The sequence below is a fragment of the Pelophylax lessonae genome, assembly GCF_965119305.1.
Source record: "Pelophylax lessonae genome assembly, chromosome: 3".
NCBI classification, from domain to species: domain Eukaryota; kingdom Metazoa; phylum Chordata; class Amphibia; order Anura; family Ranidae; genus Pelophylax; species Pelophylax lessonae.
The window spans coordinates 544,735,343-544,760,933 of record NC_138770.1 but is presented as its reverse complement, the minus strand read 5'-3'; the positions used below and the strand labels follow the sequence as shown (position 1 = coordinate 544,760,933).

Below are 25,591 nucleotides of genomic sequence, written 5' to 3'. Positions count from 1 at the left end.
CTGTGTTTCGTTTTCACCAGAGTCCACTTTTCTGTTAAACTTGTATATTCTCCTCCTGTCTTTTCTTCAGTGTGCTCTCCATATTAAAAAGTTAAAAAACGTTTTTGAATTACCTGGCTTGACTTGTGTGTAATACAAGGGTCAGATTCACCATTGGGCACAGACAGTGTCTTGAAAAAGTATTCATTCTCCTAGAAATTTTCCACATTTTGTCATGTTACAACCAAAAGCGTAAATTTATTTATTGGGATTTATTGTGATAGACCAAAAAAAAAAAGTGGCACATAATTTGGATGGTGGAAAGAAAATGATAAATGTTTAATATATGTTTCACAAATAAATATCTGAAAAAAGTGGCATTAATTTGTATTCAGCTACCTTTACTCTGATACCCCTAACTAAAATCTAGTGGAACCAATTGCCTTCCGAAGTCACCTAATTAGTAAATAGAGTCCACCAGTGTGTAGTTTAAGCTCAGTATAAATACAGCGGTTCTGTGAAGCCCTCAGAGGTTTGTCAGAGAGCCTTAGTGAAAAAACAGAATTATGTAGGCCAAGGAACACACCAGACAGGTCAGGGATAAAGTTATGGAGAAATTTAAAGCAGGGTTAGGATAGGATATAAAAAAAAAATATCCCAAGCTTTGAACAACTCACGGAGCACTGTTTATCCATCATCCGAAAATGGAAAGAGTATGGCACAACTGCAAACCCACCAAGACATGGTGGTCCACCTAAACTGACAGGCCGGGCGAGGGGAGCATTAATCACACAAGCAGCCAAGAGGCCTATGGTAACTCTTAATGAGCTGCAGAGATCCATAACTCAGGTGGGAGAATCTATCCACAGGACAACTATTAGTCGTGCACTCCACAAATCTGGCCTTTATGTAAGAATGGAAAGAAGAAAGCCATAAGAAGTCCAGTTTGCAGTTTGCTAGAAGCCATGTGAGGGACACAGCAAACATGTGAAAGAAGGTGCTCTGGTCAGATGAGACCAAAATCAAACTTTTTGGCCTAAAAGCAAAATGTTATGTGTGGCAGAAAACTAACACTAACACCCTGAACGCGTGGTCCCCACTGTGAAACATGCTGGTGGCAGCATCACGTTGTGGGATGCTTTTCTTCAGCAGGGACAGGGAAGCTGGTCAGAGTTGATGGGAAGATGGATGGAGCCAAATACCGGGCAATCTTAGAAGAAAACCTGTTTAGAGTCTGAAAAAGACTTGAGACTGGGGCAAAGGTTCACATTCCAGCAGGACAAACGACCCTAAACATACAACCAGAGCTACAATGGAATGGTTTAGATCAAAGCATATTCATGTGTTAAAATAGACCCAGTTAAAGTCCAGATCTAAATCCAATTGAAAATTTGTGACAAGACTTGAAAATTGCCGTTCACAGATGCTCTCCATCCACTCTGACAGAGCTTGAGCTATTGTGCAAAGAAGAATGGGCAAACATTTCACTCTCTAAATGTGCAAAGCTGGTAGAGACATACCCAAAAAGACTTGCAGCTGTAATTGCAATGAAAGATGGTTCTAAAAAGTATTGATAAAAGACAAAAACAAAAGGAGCGCCACTTTAAGTGTAATATATATATATATATATATATATAAAAGTTTGTGGATTTATTAAGACAAATGGCAACTTACAAAAGGTTAGACAATGGAGCGCATGCCAGACCCTCCAGGGGTCAGTATGGTTGTGTGACAGGAAGGGTGTGTAAAGCCAGAAGTATCCGAGCGAGTGTGAACCGAGGCAGGGGGTTTCCAGCCCAGCACTCCCCAGGACATCAGGTACAAGCTGCCGGGTTCCTTGTCGGACATGATGTCAGCGATGGGGGCGGGAGGATTGGGCGTCACTAACGCGTGTCAGAGCTGCCCACGGCTCCTTTCTCAAAACTCATAGGTTAGTGCCGCACCACCTGTATTTATAGTGCCAAGGGGTTTGAGTAACACATGGGAAGGGCAGGGGGAAGAGCGGGCAGGAATAAAAAAAAAAAAAACACACTCGTACTGATGTTCTACATAAAGTAAATGTTGGGCACATTTAAAAACACATATTAAAATGCAAGTTTAGGAAGCAAGTTTAAAAACAAACATAGAGAAACAAATATAGAGAAAAAAAAATATATAAAAAAAATAAAATAATAATACAATAATAAAATATAAAAAAAAAAATACACAGCAAATAATAATAAAATATTAACTAAAAAGTATTGATTCATGGAGGCTGAATACAAATGCACGCCACAATTTTCAGAGATTTGTAAACATTTTGAAAACCATTTATCATTTTCCTTTCATTTCACAATTATGTGCCACTTTGTATTTTATTGGGATTTTTTGTGATAGACCAACACATTTAGGTTTTTTGTTGTAACATGACAAAATGTGGAAAATTTCAAGGGGTATGAATACTCTTTCAAGGTACTGTAGGCAGTAAGGATGGGCTAAGAGTCAGGGCGAACCGAACCCGCAGAAACCGGTCCCTGTAGTCCCAATTAGTGGTAGCACAGCATAGAGTGAGGGAGCTGGTGACATTATTGATCTAATAGGACTACATGACCATATTTGGTCAATGACAATATCCAGTTATGGCCATATTTGGTCAATATTGTCAGCAGCATCTTGGCCTCTTTGTTATGTACCTTTGCAGTGCGCAGCTTCTAGCATAAGAAGGAGCCTGGCAATAGCAGCCCCATATTGCTCTCATACCATACCATACTCTTTAACTATGACAACCAAGGTATGTGTATCTAACATTATTATAATACCTCCTAAATAAAAAATGGAGAATATACTGTAAAATGTAAAAGGTATTCCACACTGCAGCCAATCAATCAGACCCCTGCCTTTGAGTTATATGCCTTGCTCTGAGCTTTTTCTTTCATACAAAAACCTTTTACATTAATAAGCAGGGTTATAATGGAGCTCTACCCATTTTGTTTATGGGTGGGTAAGATTTTGAATACCCATTTGGCTGTTCTTGCTGTGTCTCTGCCACTAGAAAAACATTTCCTTCCTTCATGCCAGCATTGATGGGAATTCTCCACAACAGAGCACAGGTTCAACTCCTTCCCCTTCGTGTTTTCTTTGCAACATGTGTCCCCCAATGGGGAACTTTCTCCCAATTCTTGTCACGTCACCAGGATATGAGGCAAAAAAAAAAAAAAAATAATCACCCCAGTAGGGATACAGACAACAGTAAAAACTCTAAAATGGCATATGGCAAGGCTTAACCTTGAATTGTGTCCCAGTAAAAATGTGAAACTAAGGAGGCACACAAGGATTTTCTGATTTATAAAGTTAATAGCAGCCATCTATACAGTGGAGAGACCTGCATTTAACCAAAACTAAAAAACTACAGAAAGGCCAACTCTATAATGATCCGATGACTGGCGTGCTCTTTAAATATAAAAAACATAAATTCAATAGGCTGAGAGAGTAGATACTAGTTTTATTAAAGGAATAAGACTCACAAACATGAAAGTGGAGTTAACGTGCAAATCTTTAGTTAGAAATACAGTACTTTGAAATTGCGCACACACACACACAAATGCTAAAACAACGGCATTTTTGCAAAGACAAACACATGATTTACAAAGTTTCACGCCAAGCTTGCTCGATGTCCCATTCACCAGGTTGTGCGGAGAGCAAGGATATGACGGCCACACTACTACAGATGGTCAACCGCAGCTTTGGGAAAGTGTTTGCTCTGTGCCACTGTATTGCAGCTACTAAACTGCTTTTATTACAGTACTTTAAAACTTTACATGACCCTCTAAATGGGCCTTTCCTAATGGCTTATGTCATAGCAACACATACTCTATGCACCATTCTACCTCTGGAGGTACTTTTATTCCTTACCATTTAAGGTCACATATTTACTCTGCATGGGGATAATGCCCTTCACAATTAAGCCTTGTATATCCACACTGTCCCTATTGTCAGTTATGTTTTTCTGATAAGTAGGGTTATTCAGTAAGACAGTGCAGAGAGTAGTGATGTGCAACAGTGCAGTAAACACTAGCAACAAATCAAAAATAATTTATAATTAGACTACAGCTAACTGCAATGTGATTGGGTCTATGGGTCACTGCATTTTGCACAATTCTCTGCTTAGGCTCACTATAAAAAAATCTAAATCTAAAACCTGAATAAAAATAAAACTATTAATACTATTTGGCTAAAACAATTTGATACAACAGTACTACACGGAGTCAATGGAGTCAATGTGAAATGCAGAAGGAGAAACATCTAACGCGTGCTTCCTGTTTGTTCATACAGGATAAAAAGAAAAGTTTAAAAACCGTGTACAGAATGAGCACAATTACTAGCTAAGGTTCATTAATATTCAGTGGATTACAAGTGGTTCAATCCTGTATGACTTAACATTAATATGGTTTGTGTTCTCAATGACAGAAACAGCAGCGACTGCCCTTGCTTCCTAAGGTAATATAATATGGAAGCACTGTCTATGACTTATAGATGACCTCAGTATTGTCTTGCCACTGTCAGAGCTCTGGCCTAATTATATAGTCCGGCTTGGAATAAAGATCAAATCCTAATATTGTGAGGAGCTAAACTGCAGAGTGTTGGAAATTACAATCAGGATGTTTTCCCAATGATAAGGCTATCCTCTGATGGGAAAAGAAACCACAACTGGTGAACAAACACTAATCCTGAGCCAACCAAACTACCAGCGGAGAACAGTGAGCACATGCACCTCCATTTATCTATTCCTTGGATATGTTTGGTGGAGGAATCTTCACAGCGGAGGGCTCGACCCCCCAGATTTCAGTGGCATATTCACTTATTGTTCTGTCACTGGAGAACTTGCCAGAACAAGCAATGTTCTTGATGACTTTCTTGGTCCATTCCCTGAGGTTCTGCAAAATAGACATCAACATGTTACAGAAGGAATCACAGTACAGATCTATATATAGTATCTCACAAAAGTTGTAAATATTTTATTATATCTTTGTATGTGACAACAAGGGAAGAAATTACACTTTGCTACAATGTAAAGCAGTGAGCAGTGAGTGCTTGTATAATGGTGTAAATTTGCTGTCCCCTCAAAATCACACACAGCCATTATTGTCTAAACTGCTGGCAACAAAAGTGAGTACACCCCTAAGTCAAAATTTCCAATTTGGACCCAATTAGCCATTTTCCCTCCCTGGTGTCATGTGTTAGTGTAACAAGGTCTCAGGTGTGAATGGGGAGCAGGTGTGTTAAATTTGGTGTTATCGCTCTCACTCTCTAATACTGGTCACTGGAAGTTCAACACGCCACCTCATGGCAAAGAACTCGGAGGATCTGAAAAACAGAACTGTTGATCTAAATAAAGATGGCCTAGGCTATAAGATTGACAAAACCGTGAAACTGAGCTGCAGTATGGTGGCCAAGACCATACAGCGGTTTAACAGGGCAGGTTCCACTCAGAACAGGCCTCATTATGGTCGACCAAAGGAGTTGAGTGCACGTGCTCAGCGTCATATCTAGAAATTGTCATTGGGAAATAGATGTATGAGTGCTGTCAGCATTGCTGCATAGGTTGTAGGGGTGGGGGGACAGCTTGTCAGTACTCAGACCATACGCCAAACTCTGCATAAAATTGGTCTGCATAGCTGTCGTCCCAGAAGGAAGCCTCTTCTAAAGATGATGCACAAGAAAGTCTGCTAACAGTTTGCTGAAGACAAGCAGACTAAGGACACGGATTACTGGAACTATGTCCTGTGGTCTGATGAGACCAAGATAAAATGATTTGGTTCAGATAGTGTCAAGCGTGTGTGGCAGCAATCAGGTGAAAAGTACAAAGACAAGTGTGTCTTGCCTACAGTCAAGCATGGTGGTGGGAGTGTCATGGTCTGGGGCTCCATGAGTGCTGCCAGCACTTGGGAGCTACAGTACATTGAGGGACCATGAATGCCAATATTTACTGTGACTTACTGAAGCAGAGCATGATCCCCTCCCATTAGAGACTGGGTGGCAGGGCAGTATTCCAACATAATAATCACCCCAAACACACCTCCAAGACGACCACTGCCTTGCTAAAGAAGCTGAGGGTAAAGGTGATGGACTGGCCAAGCATATCTCCAGACCTAAATCCTATTGTGGGGCATCTTCAAAAGGAAGGTGGTGGAGCGCAAGGTCTCTAACATCCACCAGCTCCGTGCTGTCGTCGTGGAGGAGTGGAAGAGGACTCCAGTGGCAACCTGTGAAGCTCTGGTGAACTACATGCTTAAGAGGGTTAAGGCAGTGCTGGAAAATAATGGTGGCCACACGAAATAGGATACTTTGGGCCCAATTTGGACATTTTGGCTTAGGGGTGTACTCACTTTTGTTGCCAGCGGTTTAGACATTAATGGCTGTGTGTGGAGTTATTTTGAGGGGACAGCAAATGTACACTGTTATACAAGCTGGTCACTCACTACTTTACATTGTAGCAAAGTGTCATTTCTTCAGTGTTGTCACATAAAAAGATATAATAAAATATTTTCAAAAATGTGGGGGGTGTACGTACTTTTGTGAGATACTGTGTATATATATATATATATATATATATATATATATATATATATACACATGTATACTGTATATACATACACACACACAGCAGGTAAAATAAGTATTAAACATGTCACTATTTTCTAGGTAAATATGTTTCTAAAGGTGCTATCTACAAATCTTTTCACCATGTTGGTAACAACCTATGAAATCCATACATAGAAAGAAACCAAAACAAATAAGTCCAGAAATTAAGTTATGTGTAATAAAATGGAATGACACAGGGAAAAAGTATTGAACACGTTAACTGAAATTTATTTAATACTTCATACAAAATTCTTTGTCGGTAATGCCCGCTTCAAGATGCCTCCTGTATGGAGATGCACAGGCTATATGCTGCGCACTGGTAAAGTCAAGATATCCATGAGAAATAAGTACATACATTGCAGCATGATGACTAAACGAATAAAACTTGCTTCCATATAAACTATGAAGTAACATTTATTGTGTGGCCATAGATAAAGCACACAGTCCAGATAAAAACCACAGTCATGTGTGAACGACACAGTCTAATTTTAAAAGGAAAAAGCCCAAGTCTCATCTAACCTCAAACAGTAAATGGAGGGCCCAGCACTCAAGGTTCACATGCCAGCCAGAAGGCTTGCTGGTATCAGCTGTTTGTGTCCTACAGGAAAGGCACTCTTCAGGTGTGTGTAGTAAGGCTAGAGCCCACCAAGAAGATGGCCACTCATAGGATGAAGACAATATGGCAGGAGAAGAGGAGGAATCAGGGGGGCTATCTCTCCAATTAGATAAGGCGTTTCAAAGCTCCTGACTTCTTTGTCTTTGTTTCTCATGGAGATCTTGACTTTACCAGTGCGCAGAATATAGCCTTTGCATTTCTGTTTTGAATATCTCCATTCCTCCAGTGGATTGCATGCAGCACAGGACTGGGTCAATAGGATGCATTATACTACCACATAACTGCTAGCCCATTCTATGGCTGAGCGCCTTGGGTCTGTTTGTTGCATTTTTACTCTTGTATGGAGAAACTAGTCGCATGCATTGCTCATGTGTGATTTCGGCCCATTCTTCCACACAGTCTTCAAATCTTGAAGGTTTCCGTGAGCCTCTTCTATGAGGTCTTTCTATAGGTTTTTTTATTGGATTTTTCAAGTCAGGTGATTGGCTGGGCCATTCTAGCAGGTTTATTTTCGCTCTTTAAAACCAATTGAGAGTTTCCTTTTTTTGTGTTTGGGATCATTGTGTTTGGGAAATGTCCACCCTCATTTTACCTTCATCATTCTGGCAGATGGCAGCAGATTTCGATCTATATTTTTTATATACATTGCTCAAAAAAATGAAAGGAACACTTTTTAATCAGAGTATAGCATCAAGTCAATTAAACTCCTGGGATATTGATCTGGACAGTTAAGTAGCAAAGGGAGTTGTTAATTCGTTTCAGCTGCTTTGGTGTTAATGAAATTAACAGGTGCACTAGATGGGTAACAACGAGACGCCCTCCAAAACAGAAATGGTTTTAAAGGCAGAGGCCAGTGACATGTTTTTCCCTACTCATCTTTTCTGACTGTTTTTCACTAGTTTTGAATTTGGCTAGGGTCAGTGTTACTCCTGGTAGCATGAGGTGATACTTGGACCCTATAGAGGTTGCACAGGCAGTCCAACTCCTCCAGGATGGCACATCAATACGCACCTTTGCCAGAAGGTTTGCTGTGTGTCCCAGCTGAGTCTCAAGAGCATGGAAGAGATTCCAGGAGACAGGAAGTTACTCTAGGAGAACTGGACAGGGCCGCAGAAGGTCCTTAACCTAGCAGCAGGACCAGTTTCTGCTCCTTTGTGCAAGGAAGAACAGGATGAACACTGTCAGAGCCCTACAAAATGACCTCCAGCAGGCGACTGGTGTGAATGTCCCTGACCAAACTTTAGAAAGACTTCATTAGGGTGGCCTGAGTGCCCTACATCCTCTGGTGGGCCCTGTGCTCACTGCCCAGCACCGTGGAGCTCAATTGGTATTTGCCATGGAACACCAGAATTGTAAGGTCAGCCACTGGCACCCTGTGCTTTTCACAGATGAGAGCAGGTTCACCCTGAGCACATGTGACAGACGTGAAAGGGTCTGGGGAAGCCGTAGAGAACATCATGCTGCCTGTAACATCAGTCAGAATGACTGATTTGGTGGTGAACTAGTGATGGTCTGGGGAGGCATATCTATGGAGGGATGCACAGACCTCTACAGGCTAGACAATGGCACTCTGACCGACATTAGGCATCAGATGAAATTCTTGAAACCCATTGTCAGACCCTACGCTGGTGCAGTCGGTCCTTGGTTCCTCCTGGTGCACGACAATGCCCGGCGAGGGCATATGGCGAGAGCATGCAGCCAGTTCCTGGAGGATGAAGGAATTGATACCATTGAATGGCCCCCCGCTCGCTTGACCTAAATTCAATAGAACACCTCTGGGACATTATGTTTCGGTCCATCAGATGCTGCCAGGTCGCACCTTAGTCTGTTTAGGATCTGAGTGATGCCCTGGTGCAGATCTGGAAGGAAATACCCCAGGACACCATCTGTCGTCTCATTATGAGCATGCCCCGACGTTGTCAGGCATGCATAAAAGTACGTGGGGGCCATACAAGCTACTGAGTACCATTTTGGGTTGCTGCAATTAAATTTCAGCAAAATGGACTAGCCTGCTGCATCATTTTTTCACTTAGATTTTCAGGGTGTCTTTGAATTCAGCCCTTTGTAGGTTGATCATTTTCCTTTCCATTAAACAATGTGGCATCCTTTCATTCCTAACACAATACCCAGTCCATATCAGTATAGATATCCAGCATAATATTTTTCCCCTATTGAGATCGGATATATTTTCAAAGTGTTCCTTTAATTTCTTTTGAAATTTGTGTAATATTAAAACAAAATTTAATATTACATAAAGATAACCTGAGTAAATAAAAAATGCAGTTTGTAAATTATTTAATTTGTTAAGGGAAAAAAGGCTGTTCAAACCTGCCTGGCCCCGTGTGAAAAAAGTTATTTCCCCCTATACCCAATTGGTTGTGCCACTCTTGGTGGCGATAACTGCAATCAAGCGTTTGCAATAACTGGCAAGGAGTCTTTCACATCACTGTGGAGGAATTTCGACCCACTCTTCTTTGCAGAATTGTTTTAACACAGCCACATTGGAGGGTTTTCCAGCATGAACGGCCTTGTTTAAGGTCATGCCACAGCATCTCAATAGGATTTAAGTCCAGACTTTGACTACACCACTCCAAAACCCTAATTTCATTTTTTTTTTTTTGAGCCATTCAGAGGTTGACTTGCTGGTGTGTTTCGGATCATTGTCTTGCTGCGTAACCCAAGCGCGCTTGAGCTTGAGGAAAGGAACTGAGGGTCGGACATTCTCCTTAAGGTTTTTTTGTTGGAGCGCAGAAGTCATGGTTCCATCAATTATGGCAAGTCACCCAGGTCCTGAAGCTGCAAAGCAGCCCCAGACACCACAACCATGTTTGATTGTTGGTATGATGTTTTTTTTTTTAAATGCTGCGTTAGTTTTACACCAGATGTACCAGGATGCACACCTTCCAAAAAGTTAAACTTTTGTCTCATCTATCCACAGAATATTTTCCCGAAAGCCTTGGAAACATTCAAGATGTTTTTTGGTAAATGCGAGACGAGCCTTTGTGTTTTTGGTCAGTGGTGGCTTTCGCCTTGGAAACCTCCCATGGATGCCATTTCTGCCCAGTCTTTTTCTTAATGTTGAATCATGAACAGTGAACTTAAAATGATACTAAAGTCTTGTTTTTTTCTTCATTAAAAATAACAAACAGGTTATATTTACCTGTTCTGTGCAGTGGTTTTGCACAGAGCAGCCTAGATCCTCCTCTTCTCGGGTCCCTCTTTCTGGACAGCTGAGTCTCTCGTGCAACATCATCATTGCATCTAGATGGACCTCAGGTAAGTATTAAGGGGGATGAGAGGGGCTGCTGCACAGTTTTTTTTTTATTCTAAAGTGATTGTAAAGTCTTGTTTTTTTTTTTTTACTTTCCTGCCCTGTGCAATGGTTTTACACAGAGCAGCCTGGATCCTCCTCTTCTCGGGTCCCTCTTTGCTCTTCCTGGCCCCTCCCTCCTGTTGAGTGCCCCCACAGCAAGCAGCTAGCTATGGGGGGGACCTGAGCCAAGCTGCAGCTCCCTGTGTTCATTCAGACATGGAGCCGCAGCCTGGCCCCACCCCATGTCTCTCCTGATTGGCTCACTGAATTTGATTGACAGCAGCAGGAGCCAATAGCGCCGTGCTGCCGTCTCAGCCAATCAGGATGGAGAATCTCGGGCAGCCGAGACACTCCTGCAACATTGCTGGATAGAGATGGGCTCTGGTAAGTATTAAGGGGGCTGCTTCACACAGAATGCTTTTTATCTTAATGCATAGAATGCATTAAGATAAAAAAACCTTCAGCCTTTACAACCACTTCAAGAAGTGAGGTCTGCAGTTCTTTAGATGTTGTTCTGGGTTATTTTATGATCTCCTGGATGAGTCGTCGTCATGCTCTTGGAGTAATTTTGGCAGGCCCGCCACTCCTGGGAAGGTTCACCACTGTTCCAAGTTTTCACCATTTGTAAATAATGGCTCTCACCATGGTTCGCAGGAGTCCCAAAGCCTTAGAAATGGCTTTGTAACCCTTTGCAGGCGGATACATGTCAATTACTTTTTTTGGAAAAGTTTGGACAGATTTTTTTCCCTTAATAAATGAAATCATCATATAAAAAATGCATTTTGCATATAACCTCAGTAATAACCTTGTGTAATATTAAAATTTGTTTGAAGATCTGAATCATTTAAGTGATAAATATGCAAAAAAAAAATTCAGGAGGGTTGCAAATAATTTCACAGCACTGTATATCCATAAGGTCATGTACAATTACAGTCATTGCCAAAAATATTGGCACCCCCTCCATTTCCAGTAGAGAGGTGTAAGAAACTAACTGATGTTACAGGAAGCGATTGCTTTCAGTTATTTTTTCCAAGGGTTGTGCTACCAAATATTACATTGAGGGTGCCAACTTTTTTCTGTCATACCAATACAAACAAAAGAAATAAACATGGGAATGCCTAACCAATTGTAATTGCAACAATTGGGCGAAGTGGTGCATCATCTGACAGAAATGCAGGGATGCCAATATTTTTGGCTATGACTGTATATCCATAAGGTCAGGACAACTTTCAGATAATCTACAGGCAAGCTCTCTGAGCACAATGGCAACATTTATTATTCAGTAGGTCACCAGGTCCTTCCTTAATCCTCCCTTATTGCTTTGGCTTGCGACCAGCATGCAGAATATGATAACACATGTGCATAGTCAACTTGAACAAGCATACAAGGGCCAGTTTAGATAGGAGCCAATTAGCCTACCAGCATGTCTTTGGAAAGTCTCAAGAAACCAGAGTACTTGGGAGGAAACCCATGCAAACAAAGGGAGAACATGCAAAGCCCATGCAAACAATGTCCTGAATAAGCTTTGAAACAAGGACTCTGGTGCTGCAAGGCACAACAACTAACCCCTAAGCCCCTGTGCTGCCTGAAAATAAACAAGGGTGTAATTAAATGCTGCTGGCTTACCATATATAATTGGTCCACTTTCTCTTGGCATTTAATGTAAGCTTCATAATCTGCAAACACCTTAAACCTATAAAAAATAGAATGCATACAGTAAACATACTTTAAATGTAAATTATTTATAACATTTGTATAAAGTGGTTGTTAAGCCACTTATATAAAATCATGCCATCCCATCTGTAATATAACACCAAGTGTTCCTCTGCCTGTGTATAGAAAAATATATGTCGATGTGTACCTAAATCAGAGCGGCTCCTGGGGCTCAGCTGACTCCTTGACTCTTTTCTCTGCCCAGCTGACAGCGGACAGGGACAAGCACTGCCTCTGACCTCAGCCAGGGAGGAGGGGAAGAGAGGAGAGAGCCGAGCATTCATGTGATCCCTGGGAGCCGCGCATATCTAGGTACAGCGGATGACGGAGGCATGTAAACTGACCACGGTGTCAGGACTCAGCAGCCATAATATGCCGTGGTCAGTTTACAGTGGGGAGGGTAGAAACTGGCAGGATCAGCCAGGTTTTTTTAGGTGATACATGGGGCCAAATTACACAGCACAAGCACAGTGCTGTATAACATGCTTTAAGGGAACAGGATCGGTTTTGTTTATTTTGTTTTTTTAGGTAACAAACACTTTGAGCAAAATATGGTCTTTCCAACAGTAATGCCATTACTTGGCATTAAAGTTAAAGGATCCATCCATCCAAAACAGATATTCAGGTTTTTGTGGATGCTGGTGTATGATGAATTTCAAATATTTATATTTATATTATATACTAAAAGAGGAATTTGAAAGAGGTTTAAAAAAAACTAAAAATCAGCAGCTACAGACTTTTAATAATTAGACACTCACTTGTCCAGGGATCAAGTGGGGTCCTCACCTGGGCTGATACTTTGCCAGTTTTGGGTCATTGGTGCTGGGATGTTAACTGAGGGAAGCTAGCACTCCTTCCAGCTTCACAATGGGCATGTGCGAGCTGTGCTGCACCCTTTGAATGGTCCCGCAGCCTCCTGGGACCAGTGACATGACCCAGGAGTTTGCAGACAGGGAGGGGGTGTCAAACCTCCACTTAGATCAAAACTAGGTATCCCAAAAAAAAATAATTTTGAATATGGTAGAGGAGGAGAGGGAAGAGTGTAACTTCCCCTTTTGGGGGAAGTTCCACTATAACTGCTTCAATACAGGGCACTTTTATCCCCTTCCTGCCCAGGCCAATTTTCAGCTTTCAGCGCTGTGGCACTTTGAATGACAATTGCGCAGTCATGAAACAATGTACCCAAATTAAATTTTTATAATTTTTTTCACACAAATAGAGCTTTCTTTTGGTGGTATTTATTCAGCACTGTTTTTTTTTGCAAAAAATAAAGGATTCTTAGTTTCTGACTGATTGGTACTGATATGCCTCACTGATGGGCACTGAAGGGCGGCACAGATAGGCGTCACTGATGAGCAGGCATTGACTGGCATCACTGATTGATGTCACTGATGGGCACTGCACTGATAATCAGGGCACGGATAATCGGTGCCCAGATTACGTGTACATGTCCCCCCTGTGAGGAGATGCCCCTAATCGACAAAAAAAATAGGACTTCTGTGCTTACATGTGACTGACTTTAAATGGACACAGCCGATCACATGAGTAACAAGCCTTGTCATCAACCCTTTACTGAGATTGGGGTCGTGCCTAGGAACATGGCGCAACAGCAATCACAGTGAGACTGGGCCGACGTCATATGACATCGGTCTAGAACGAAAGAAGATCCCGTCCGCATCATTTTACTATACAGCGGGAGGTAGTTAAGGTCTACAGTGCTTTCCAAGGGAATATAAGCTCTGACCAGAAGAGGATGTAATTTTGACCATCAAGGAAGCATGTATCAACCATTAGAACATTCTAACAATGGAAGTTTTCAGGTCAATGAATGTTTAGGTTTGTTAGCAGGGTATAAAGTTTTGGGGTGATGGCATGTATACTGTATCTAAATATAAGATTTATTATTTTCTCTGTGCAGTTTTATTACCATATTTATAACTTTCTGTATTTGGTGACTTTATATCAATATATCTCTTTAACGCCTTATTAGTATGAATGCTTATATTTCCCTGGCAAGCACTGTATACCTAAATATTAAGATTTCACAATCCACTACATGGTGTTAAACCAACTGGAACTCTATTGGTGGGATCGGTTCTCTTAAGCTCCTCGGTCTGTTGCTGTAGAATTTATTTATTAAAGAACGTAACAGAAGAGGCTGAAACACAAAAAAAATGAAGCAAACTGTCAAAAAATCTCAAGTGCAGAGACGTCTGGAAATATGGCATGGAGATCTCATGTCCCTATATTTTAATGATGTTGGATACTCTGACAGCAAAGTCTCCCTGTCCTCATTTCCAATTGTGTTTCCAATTCCAATTCTGTTTCCATCCACCTGAGGTTTTGGGGCCTTTTTGTGTTTCAGCCAGTTGTATTCCTCATAATATAAAATCAAATTATAATGTATGTAAACACCAACAATGAGTTTATTCTATTTGGTCCCTGTTAGTCTCCTAAATATACCATTAAAAGTGTTTTGCTATATCTGCTTTGAATTGCCAAAAAACTTGTAAATTGCAATAAATCTTGTCAGCTGTTAACTTCTTTTGTGTTTTTAACTTCTGACTGTGTTGGCTGCTTATCAATTTGATGATGTTCACTGAGGACTACAGAACCATGCCTCTCTATGTTATGGACCATAGGAGAGGTGCAGGGTTTTATAGTCCCATCTGGTTTCTGGAACCTTTAAAACTTTGTGGTGCCACTCCAAGCCTGAGGTATAATGTGTTTCCCTGCTGGAACTCAGGAAAAGAAGTGCTGGCATTAGGTTTCACTCAACCAGAGATGGCGATATAGAAAGTGTAGGGCGCCACTCACCCAGCCTGATGCATGTGGACATGTGTGATGGCCTCAGCTGATACTGCTCCATAGGCCATGTCCACTTACATGTTTCGCCCCGTCCGTGGCTTAGTCGTAACCAAGGCTGGCCATACATTATACAGTGCTGAGATCTCATCAATTGTGTCAGTGACAAATATTAGAAATAATTGGGTAGTTTAACTCTCAGACATTTTGTCAGGGAATCCCTGTGAGATGTCTGGTGCATAGATATGTGCATGCGTATGATATTTCCCGAAGAAAGGATAACAGGCACGTGCATGCACGCGGGAATTCTTGAATGTGCACAGGCACAATCCTTGTTGGCACCAGATGGGCTATTTAAAGGGAGCTTATTCCCATATCCTTTGGTGACTGATCTTCAGCTGTGCTGTGTCCTGATTAAACCTGCATGTTCTCCCTGTTACTGACCTGGCCTGTTCTTGACCTGATCCTGGATTCTGCTTCGGTCTTGTAGTTTACCCTTGACCTGGCTCCGTTCCTGACTTTGGCTCTGCTCTTGACTTAGTACCTCGCTGCTCGCCTGTTGATTACCCTGGCTATTGCAGAGACCCTGCTTCTACCACTGATCCTGGTTCCCAGTACTACTCGAGTGCTTGCCTGGCTGTCTGCTGCACCAGCTCTGTACACCGCAGTATGTTCCAGCCTCCAGAGTCCTGACAAACTGCCTATTGAGAACCATCAGCACTTTAGTCTGGACTAGTCCTCCAAACACCACTACTGTTCCCGCTCCCCTGGTTCCACAGTCTCCTTGGACTGTGCAGGTTTTGCAATCAACAGCCATAGGCACTCAATATCCCTCCCTTTTCTTGGCACCCTCTGTTTCATCCTAAGTGGGTCCAGGGCTGGAGATATAAGAGGCCGGCCTCGTCAATTCAGTTTCATATCAAGTACGTGACAGTACCAGTCAGCCAGTGCTGGAGTCTGAAAGGGAGGCCTCTCCACTGGAGGACATTTGCAGATCAATGCCCGAGCTATGCTACATCGTGCAAAGTCTGCAAAGAAAACTTGATCCCATATAAGATCGACTACCAGCCTGTACAGATGATTTGTCACTTTCGGGTCCTCCTGCTGTCACAGATGAAGTCACTCAGATGGTGTCAAACACATCCTGCGGGGCCATTCTTCCACCAGAACTCAGGGTGCCCATCCGTGAACGCTTCTCTGAAGATCACAAGAAATTTTGGACTTTTTGTAACTCTTATGAACTGTACTTCTCTCTCTTGCCCCAAACCTTCTGTTCGCAAGATACTAGGGTGGAGTTCATCATCTCCCTTCCTTTGGGAGCCCTAATCCTGGGTTTACCACCTCAGAGCAACACGATCCTGCTCTGACAATTATGGACTTTTTTTCTCTGCCATGTCTCAGCTATACGCTGACCCTTTCTGTCACCAGACTGGAGAATCAATGATTAGCAAGTTACAGAAAGGTCAAAGGACTTGTGAAAGATGTGACTTACTTCTGTTTATGGAGTTCTGATACTCAGTGGAACGATTCCGCCCTCTATTATCAGTTTTGTCTTGGTTTATCTGATGCTCTGAAGGACAAACTTTCCGGAGAAAGGAGACCAACAGCCTTAGAGTAATTGGTAAATCTCTTTATCCAGATTGATCGATTGCTACAAGAACGACAATCTGAGAGTACCTGCAGAAGTCCTTTTGTCCGTCCAGGGTCTGAAGTTACTGTTCCCTTTATTCCTGTGCCTCTACTGTGGTGATGCTGGTCACTATATACAGGCCTGCCCACTGAAACCTTGCAAGCCCCCAACTAACTGGATCCATACGATGCATCCACCTGGGACTAATCAAACACCTCACCTTCCTATGTCACTTGAGGCTTGATGAAAAAATGGTTTCTATTCCTGCAATCATAGACCCTGGTGCCTGCAGCTACTTTGTGGACTCTACAATTGCAGCTCAACACAATGTTCCCCTCTGCGTCAAGAAACAAGGGTTTGTTGCTCATCTGGCCAATGGTTTCAGTATGAGGTGTGGCCCAGTGACACAAGAGACTGCTCCAATCTTCTGTCATTCCTCCTTCAGTAATCAAGAATTCCTACACCTAGACGTCATAACATCACCCATATTCGCTATCATCCTCAGTATGCCCTTACTGAAGGCACATAACCCCAGCATTAATTGGCTTATGGGTGAGATTTTTATTTCATCCCCATGCTGCCAGGCACATAGAGTTCCAAAGGAATCCCATACAGTTACTCCTCTCCTTGGTATCCATCCTGATTCCAAAGTGTTGAAACTAGTCCCCACAGTTTACCATGAATATTTGGATGTGTTCAATAAGAAGATCGCTGATACTCTTCCTACCCACCTCTTGGCCGAATCTACCCTCTCTCATTAGAATCCCTTCATAATTACATTGATGAATGCCTGGAAAAAGGGTTCATCCAAACCTCCACATCACCTGCAGAAGCTGCCATTTTTGTTGAAAAGAAAGATCATACCCTTGGGCCCTGCGTGGACTATCATGATCTCCACAAAATAACTGTCAATAATTGCTATCCTCTTCCTTTAATTCCCAAGCTATTTCAGAGGTTACGAGTGGCGCATGTTTTGTCTAAACTCGATTTGAGGGGTGCATACAATCTAGTCAGACTTTGTGAAGGTGACAATTGGAAGACAAGTTTCCGAACGTGTTTTGGATACTTTGAATATCTAGTCAAGTCGTTCGGCCTTTTTAACGCTCCGGCCACGTTTCAGCACCTTGTCAATGACGTATTTTGGGACTATCTTGATTTATCATTGTGTACTTGGAAGACAACCTTTTCTTTTCCAGTTCATTAGAATTACACAGGGGCCATGTGAGAAAGGTACTGGAAAAACGTTGTAAACACCATCTCTACGCGAAAGCTGAGAAGTGCGAGTTTGAAAGACAGACCATTCAATTCCTGGGACTCATCATTTCTGCAGATGGCATTGCTATGGACCCGCAAAAGGTAAATGGGGTATTGGAATGGTCTGCACTGGAGGACAAGAATAGCAGTACAACACTTTGTGGGGTTCGGTAATTTCTATAGAAAGTAGAAAGAACTTTCCGATACCATAGCCCCAATCACACAGTTGACCAAGCAGCATATCCCTTTCAAGTGGACTCCGGAGGCTCAAGCCACATTTGAACAATTAAAGACTCTTTTTACTTCTGCTCCCATTCTGAAGCATCCAGATCCTGCTTTAGCCTATGTATCTGCTCCCATTCTGAAGCATCCAGATCCTGCTTTAGCCTATGCACTTGAATTGGACACTTCTGAAAGTGCGGTTGGGTGTATGTTTTCCCAACGACAAGGGGCCAAATCATTACTCCACCCATTTGCCTTTTTCTCCAGAAACTTAGGTTCCTCGGAAAGAAACTACAACATGGGAGATCAAGAATGGTTATCCATTAAAACTGCCCTTAAGGAATTGCACTACCTGCTGGAGGGAGCTGCACACCCTATGCTTATTTTTACAGATCATAAGAATCTGGAGTATTTAAGAACTAATAGTTCCTAACCCCTTTCCAGATCGAGGTTCTGAAGCTCTTGCTCCACTATTGATCGAAGGTAGCAAGGAATATGAGGTAGAGGCCCATTCTGGACTGTAAAAGAAGGGGAGGTCAGACCCAGATCATTATTAAATGGAAGGGCTATGGTCCAGAGGATAATTCCTGGGAACCAGTCTCTAATGTCCATGTCCTACGCTCCTCAGTTGGTACAAGCTTACCTTCAATATCTCCCAGAAAAGCAGACTCTAGTGGGAATTTGGCGGCTTCCCCCAAAGGGGGGGGGGAAGGTTTGGTGGACGACAATGTTAGGGGATCCCTGTGAGATGCCTAATGCATAGATATGAGCATGCATGGTATTTCCTAAAGAATGGTTAACAGGCGTGCGCATGCTGGTGGGAATTCACAAACGCACAATCTCTGTTGGTGCCAGATGGGCTATTTAAAAAGGAGCTCATACCCATATCCTTTGATGACTGATTTTCAGCTGTGTCCTGATTGATCCTGCATGTTCTCCTTGTTACTGACCTGGCATGTTTTTGACCTTATCCTGGATTCTGCTTCTGTCTTGTCGTTCCCCCTTGACCCGACTCCGTTCCTGACTTTGGCTCTGCTCATGCCTTGGTACCTCGCTGCCTGCCTGTAGACAATCCCAGGTATTCCTGAGATCCTGCTTCTGCCTCTGATCCTGGCTCCTGGTGTACTTACCTGGCTGTCTGCTGCACCAGTTCTGTACACCGCTGTATGTTCCAGCCTCCAGAGTCCTGACAAGTTGCCTATCCAGAACCATCAGCATAAGCAGAATGCCCCTTTAGTCTGGATCAGTCCTCTGAACACTACTGCTGTTCCTGCTCCTCTGGTTCCACAATTTCCTTTGAGTCGCATTCCCTGCTGCAGGTTCTGCAATCAACACCCCCAGGCACTCGTGTCCCTCGGCACCCTCTGTCTCATCCTCAGGGGGGCCAGGGCAGAAGATATAACAGAGACCAACCTCATTAATTCAGTCTCCTATCAGGTACGTGACACACGTACTAAATACTGAAATATCAATTTTGAATCTGCTGACTCACATTCACTGTTTTTTAAATGAATAGATGTAATTATTGTCGATTTATCTCCTAGGAGTTCAGCTTTAATCATACTGAAATATACCTGTTTGATCCCTAATCTGCTTACCTGTCATGATTCATTAACATATTGACGACATCCTTGAAAAGATCTGGTTCTGTTGGAGAAAAGCGGCCATCTCTGATCTGATTGATCGCTTCCCGAAGCTCTGGGATTCTATCATAGTAGTCTTTTGCATTGTATCTAAACAGAATAAAATGAAAGAAGAAGTAAAATATCATTGATAAAGTTTGAATGTTTTTGCATTTTATTCATTCAAATGCATATTCAACAGATCACATCAGGCTACAAAAAGAGGGCTGACACTAACAATTATTACTAGAAGAATTTAAGGTGCACAATTCCTGAGCTTAAACAAAGCAATTTCTGGGATCCCTCTAGAAATTTACAAATGGTGGTGTTCCATTTGTCATACATACAAGAATATGTTTGTCAGTTTAAGAAAACCAGAAAACGATTAAATATAACCTAACATTACATTAAACGTTGCTAGAATAGCAAGGATATAGGTTATATCAATGTTTCTAATAAAAGTAGAGTTATTGCTTCCATTTGTGTTTATACTATATGTTAGCTATGGAAAAGGGTATATAATCTACAATCTATACAGTGCATTCGGAAAGTATTTACAGTTCTTTCCTTTTTCCACATTTTGTTATGTTACAGCCTTATTTGATTAAATTCATCATTTTCCTTTAAAATTCCACAAACAATAATGACAAAGTGAAAGAAGTTTGTTTGAAATCTTTACAAATGTAAAAAAAAATAAATAAAAAATCACATGTACATAAGTATTCACAGCCTTTGCCATGACACTCAAAATTGAGCTCAGGTGCAGCCTGTTTCCACTGATCATCCTTGAGATGTTTCTACAACTTGGAGTCTACCTGTGGTAAATTCAGTTGATTGGATATTATTTGAAAAGGCACACACCTGTCTATATAAGATCCCACAGTTAACAGTGCTTGTCAAAGCACAAACCAAGCCATGAAGCCCAAGAAATTGTCTGTAGACCCCCGAGACAGGATTGTATCGAGGCACAGATCTGGGGAAGGGTAAAGAAACTTTCTGCAGCATTAAAGGTCCCAATGAGCACAGTGGCCTCCACCATCCATAAATGGAAGAATTCCTAGAGCGAGCTGCCCGGCCAAACTGAGCGATCGGCGGAGAAGGCCTTAGTCAGGGACAGTGTTGGGGGTAACTAGTTACAAAGTAACTGATTACAGTAACTACATTACTTTTTTTGGTAACTAAGTAAAGTAACTAGTTACAATACTAATATTGGTAACTACACTACTTTACTAGACTATAGAAAGTAACTACACTACTTTACTAGACTATAGGAATGCGCTTTCCTGCGTTACCCAAGCCGTGCGTTACAAACGGTATTTCGGAGAATAGAGAGGGATGAAGTTTATGACTTTTTGTTGCACTTTATGTTTTATTCTGTTTTTTTCAGGTTTTGTTCTCATGTTTCCCAAAGCCTGTGTTTATACAATAAACTCTATGCAGAAAGAGTGTCATGTATCTTCTTCTACACGATCAATTAAGAAAGAGGAAAGTAAAGTAATAAGTAGTGAAGTTACTTTTCAAATGCAGTAACTAGTAAAGTAATCTCATTACAATTTACAGAAGTAACTAGTAACTAGTAATTAGTTACATTTTTTGAGTAACTACCCCAACACTGGTCAGGGAGGTGACCAAGAACCCGATGGTCACTCTGACAGAGCTCCAGCGTTTCTCTGTGGAGAGAGGAGAGCCCTCCAGAAGAACAACCATCTCCGCAGCACTCCACCAATCGGGCCTATATGATAGAGTGGCCAGACAGAAGCCTCTCCTTAGTGAAAGGCACATGACAGCCTGCCTGGAGTTTTTCAAAAGGCACCTTAAGGACTCTCAGACTATGAGAAATACAAATCTCTGATCAGATGAAACAATGATTGAACTCTTTGGCCTAAATGGCAAGCGTAATATCTAGAGGAAACCAGGCACCGCTTATCAACTGGCCAATACCATCCCTATAGAGAAGCATGGTGGTGGCAGCATCATGTTGCGAGCATGTTTTTTAAGCAGCAGGATCTGGGAGACTAGTCAGGATCAGGGAAAGATGAATGCAGCAATGTACAGAGACATCCTTGATGAAAACCTGCTCCAGAGCGCTCTGGACCTCGGACTGGGGCGAAAGGTTCATCATCCAACAGGGCAACAACCTTAAGCACACAGCCAGCATAACAAAGAAGTGGCTAAGGGACAACTCTGTGAATTTCCTTGAGTGGCCCAGCCAGAGCCTAGACTTGAACTCGACTGAACATCTCTGGCGCTCCACAGCCAAGCTGATGGAGCTTGTGAAGTCTTGCAAAGAATGTGAGAAACTGCCCAAAAATAGATGTGCCAAGCTTGTAGCATCATACTAAAAAAGACTTGAGGCTGTAATTGGTGCCAAAGGTGCTTCAACAAACTATTGAGCAAAGGCTATGAATACTTATGTCCCAAAACAAGAAGAGAGAAGACCGGGCACCGATCTAAGTGTAGCAATAAAACATTTTATTAGCAATAGCAAGAGTACTACTCACAGGAGTACGGTAAAAACAGGCATCTCAATGATGGTGGGTATGTAGAGTTCGTCCAGGGGGTCCTCCCAAGGTCCTGTTGGAGCTGGTGCTGCGAGGGATAAGCTGCGGTCTCCTGGTGCGGGACGCGCTGATCGCTCTGTGATGATCCGGCAGCGTGAGTCCGGCAGCGTGAGTCCGTAGGATGGAGCCTCCATCCTACGGACTCACGCTGCCGGATCATCACAGAGCGATCAGCGCGTCCCGCACCAGGAGACCGCAGCTTATCCCTCGCAGCACCAGCTCCAACAGGACCTTGGGAGGACCCCCTGGACGAACTCTGCATACCACACCGGACTTTGTGTACTGAAGCCCACCTTGCCATACCTTGCTCTATGCATAGATACTGTATGCAGTTCTGACCATCTGTTTGCGCCAATCTCTCCTCTCCTCCTATGAATACTTATGTACATGGGATTTTTTTCGTTTTTTTTTTAAGTTTAATACATTTGCAAATATTTCAAACAAACTTCCTTCACATTGTCATTATGGGGTATTGCTTGTACTATTTTGATGAAAATACTGAATTTAATCCATTTTGGAATAAGGCTATAACATAACAAAATGAGGAAAAGTGAGGTGCTGTGAATACTTTCCAGATGCACTGTAAATAATCATAGTTGAGCCCCATTGGCATTATAATAGACTCAACACTGCCAGCACAAAAAGCCCATTAAATGATAGAGCTTTATTCTTCAGGTTACCCAAATACCCAGCATTAATTATAATAGGAAGAATACGGTTATATTTCAATAGGCAAGCTCCATAAGTACTCTTCTACTCTACTTTTCAGGGAGCAGCCAAAAATAATTGAAGTAATATTCTATTTAGTCCTTGCATTAAAAAAATGGCTTGGAAAGTTCTCCAATACATCCAGATCCTCCAAACAAAGAAAATAGCCATGTTTTGGAATAAAAATAAAATAAAGATCATAGCTTGTCTGGTACTAGTGTTGGTACTGTAGTGCTTCTGGTGGATCAATGAGCAGAATTACATGGGACAGTGGCCCACAAAGAAGTCAAAAAAGGTTCTAGCTCTAACACAGTACAAACCCTTTCTTGTCAAGTGCTTCCACATCCTCAACTCTCATGCCAAAGATAAACAGATTGTCCTCTCCGGCCTCTTCTGCCATCTCAACATTGGCACCATCCATTGTTCCAATGGTCAGAGCACCGTTCAACATAAATTTCATATTTCCGGTGCCTGAGGCCTCTGTGCCGGCTGTGGAGATCTGCTGAGACAGGTCAGAAGCTGGGATCACTGAAAGAAAAAAAACAAAAATAAAAAGACTCAGCATTCTCTGCTTAGCTAACGCTTATTATGCTTTTCTATCTCTAAGTTAATCCAAGAATCTTCAGAGAGAACTGGAAGATACTTTATGTACTAATTTCCAAACAGCACAACAATGTTTCGGACCTCCAGTTTAACTAAATGACAGGGTCTCCCCGGCACCCTTCCCTTTGTGTGAAATAAATCATAAAAAATTTGATTGGGTACAGCGTTGTATGACTGAGTAATTATCATTCAAAATGTAAAAGCGCTGAAAGCTGAAAATTGGTCAGAAAACTGGGCAGGAAGGGGGGGGGGTGTAACTGCTCTGTATGGAAGTGGTTAAAATGGTTGAGAATGAATAACTACAGTATCTCATAAAAGTAAGTACACCCCTCACATTTCTGTAAATATTTTATTATATCTTTTCATGTGACAACACTGAAGAAATGACACTTTGCTACAATGTAAAGTAGTGAGTGTACAGCTTGTATAACAGTGTACATTTGCTGTCCCCTCAAAATAACTCAACACACAGCCATTAATGTTTAAACCGCTGGCAACAAAAGTGAGTACACCCCTATGTGAAAATGTCCAAATTGGGCCCAATTAACCATTTTCCCACCCCGGTGTCATGTGACTTGTTAGTGTTACAAGGTCTCAGGTGTGAATGGGGAGCAGGTGTGTTAAATTTGGTGTTCTCACTCTCTCATACTGGTCATTGGAAGTTCAACATGGCACCTCATGGCAAAGAACTCTGAGGATTGGAAAAAAAGAATTGTTGCTCTACATAAAGATGGCCTAGGCTTTAAGAAGTTTGCGAAGTAACTGAGCTGCAGCATGGTGGCCAAGACCATACAGAGGTTTAACAGGACAGCTTCCACTCAGAACAGGCCTCGCCATGGTCGACCAAAAAAGTTGAGTGCACGTGCTCAGCGTCGTAATCAGAGGTTGTCTTTGGGAAATAGACGTATGAGTGCTGCCAGCATCGCTGCAGAGGTTGAAGGGGTGAGGGGTCAGTCTGTTAGTTGCACTTGCTATGGGGCCACTCGTGCTTGCTCCTTCCCTCAGACGCCCAGTGCTCAGACCATATGCCACACACTGCATCAAATTGGTCAGCATGGCTGTCGTCCCAGAAGGAAGACTCTTCCTAAAATGATGCACAAGAAAGCCCGCAAACAGTTTGCTGAAGACAAGCTGACTAAGGACATGGACTACTGGAACCATGTCCTGTGGTCTGATGAGACCAAGATAAACCTATTTGGTTCAGATGGTGTCAAGCGTGTGTGGCAGCAACCAGGTGAGGAGTGAAAAAACAAGTGTGTCTTGCCTACAGTCAAGCTGGGCAGACACTGGGGAGGTACATCTCATTGAGGGAACCATGAATGCCCACATGTACTGTTAAAATACTGAAGTAGAGCATGATCCCCTCCCTTCGGAGACAAGGCCACAGGGCAGTATTCTAACATGATAACAACCCCAAACATACCTCCAAGACGACCACTGCCTTGCTAAAGAAGCTGAGGGTAAAAGTGATGGACTGGCTAAGCATGTCTCCAGACCTAAACCCTATTGAGCATCTGTGGGGCATCCTCAAACCGAAGGTGGAGGAGCGCAAGGTCTCTAACATCCACTAGCTCTGTTATGTCGTCATGGAGGAGTAGAAGAGAATTCCAGTGGCAACCTGTGAAGCTCTGGTGGACTCCATGCCCAAGAGGGTTAAGGCAGTGCTGAAAAATAAAGGTGGCCACACAAAATATTGACACTTTGGGCCCAATTTGAACATTTTCAATTAGGGGTGTACTCACTTTTGTTGCCAGCAGTTTAGCCTTTAAATCTGTGTGTTGAGTTATCGTGAGGGGACAGCAAATTTACACTGTTATACAAGATGTACACTCACTACTTTATATTGTAGCAAAGTGTCATTTCTTCAGTGTTGTCGCATGAAAAGAAATAATAAAATATTTACAAAAATGTGAGGGGTGTACTCACTTTTGTGAGATACTGTAT

The 25,591-nt window shown here is 42.3% G+C and overlaps 1 protein-coding gene across 1 annotated transcript in view; it reads right to left on the bottom strand.

The window, feature by feature from the left end:
- Nucleotides 1–4,148: 4,148 nt before the first annotated feature.
- Nucleotides 4,149–25,591, bottom strand: part of PYGB (glycogen phosphorylase B) — a 178,687-nt gene continuing 157,244 nt past the window's right edge. Inside the window, exons 17-20 of the mRNA XM_082252542.1 lie at nucleotides 23,365–23,572; nucleotides 19,752–19,886; nucleotides 12,156–12,222; nucleotides 4,149–4,892 (exon numbers count right to left, since the gene is read on the bottom strand). Of these exons, the coding sequence (XP_082108668.1) occupies nucleotides 4,740–4,892; nucleotides 12,156–12,222; nucleotides 19,752–19,886; nucleotides 23,365–23,572 (563 nt within the window). The 3' untranslated portion in view covers nucleotides 4,149–4,739. The remainder of the gene's footprint in view (nucleotides 4,893–12,155; nucleotides 12,223–19,751; nucleotides 19,887–23,364; nucleotides 23,573–25,591) is intronic.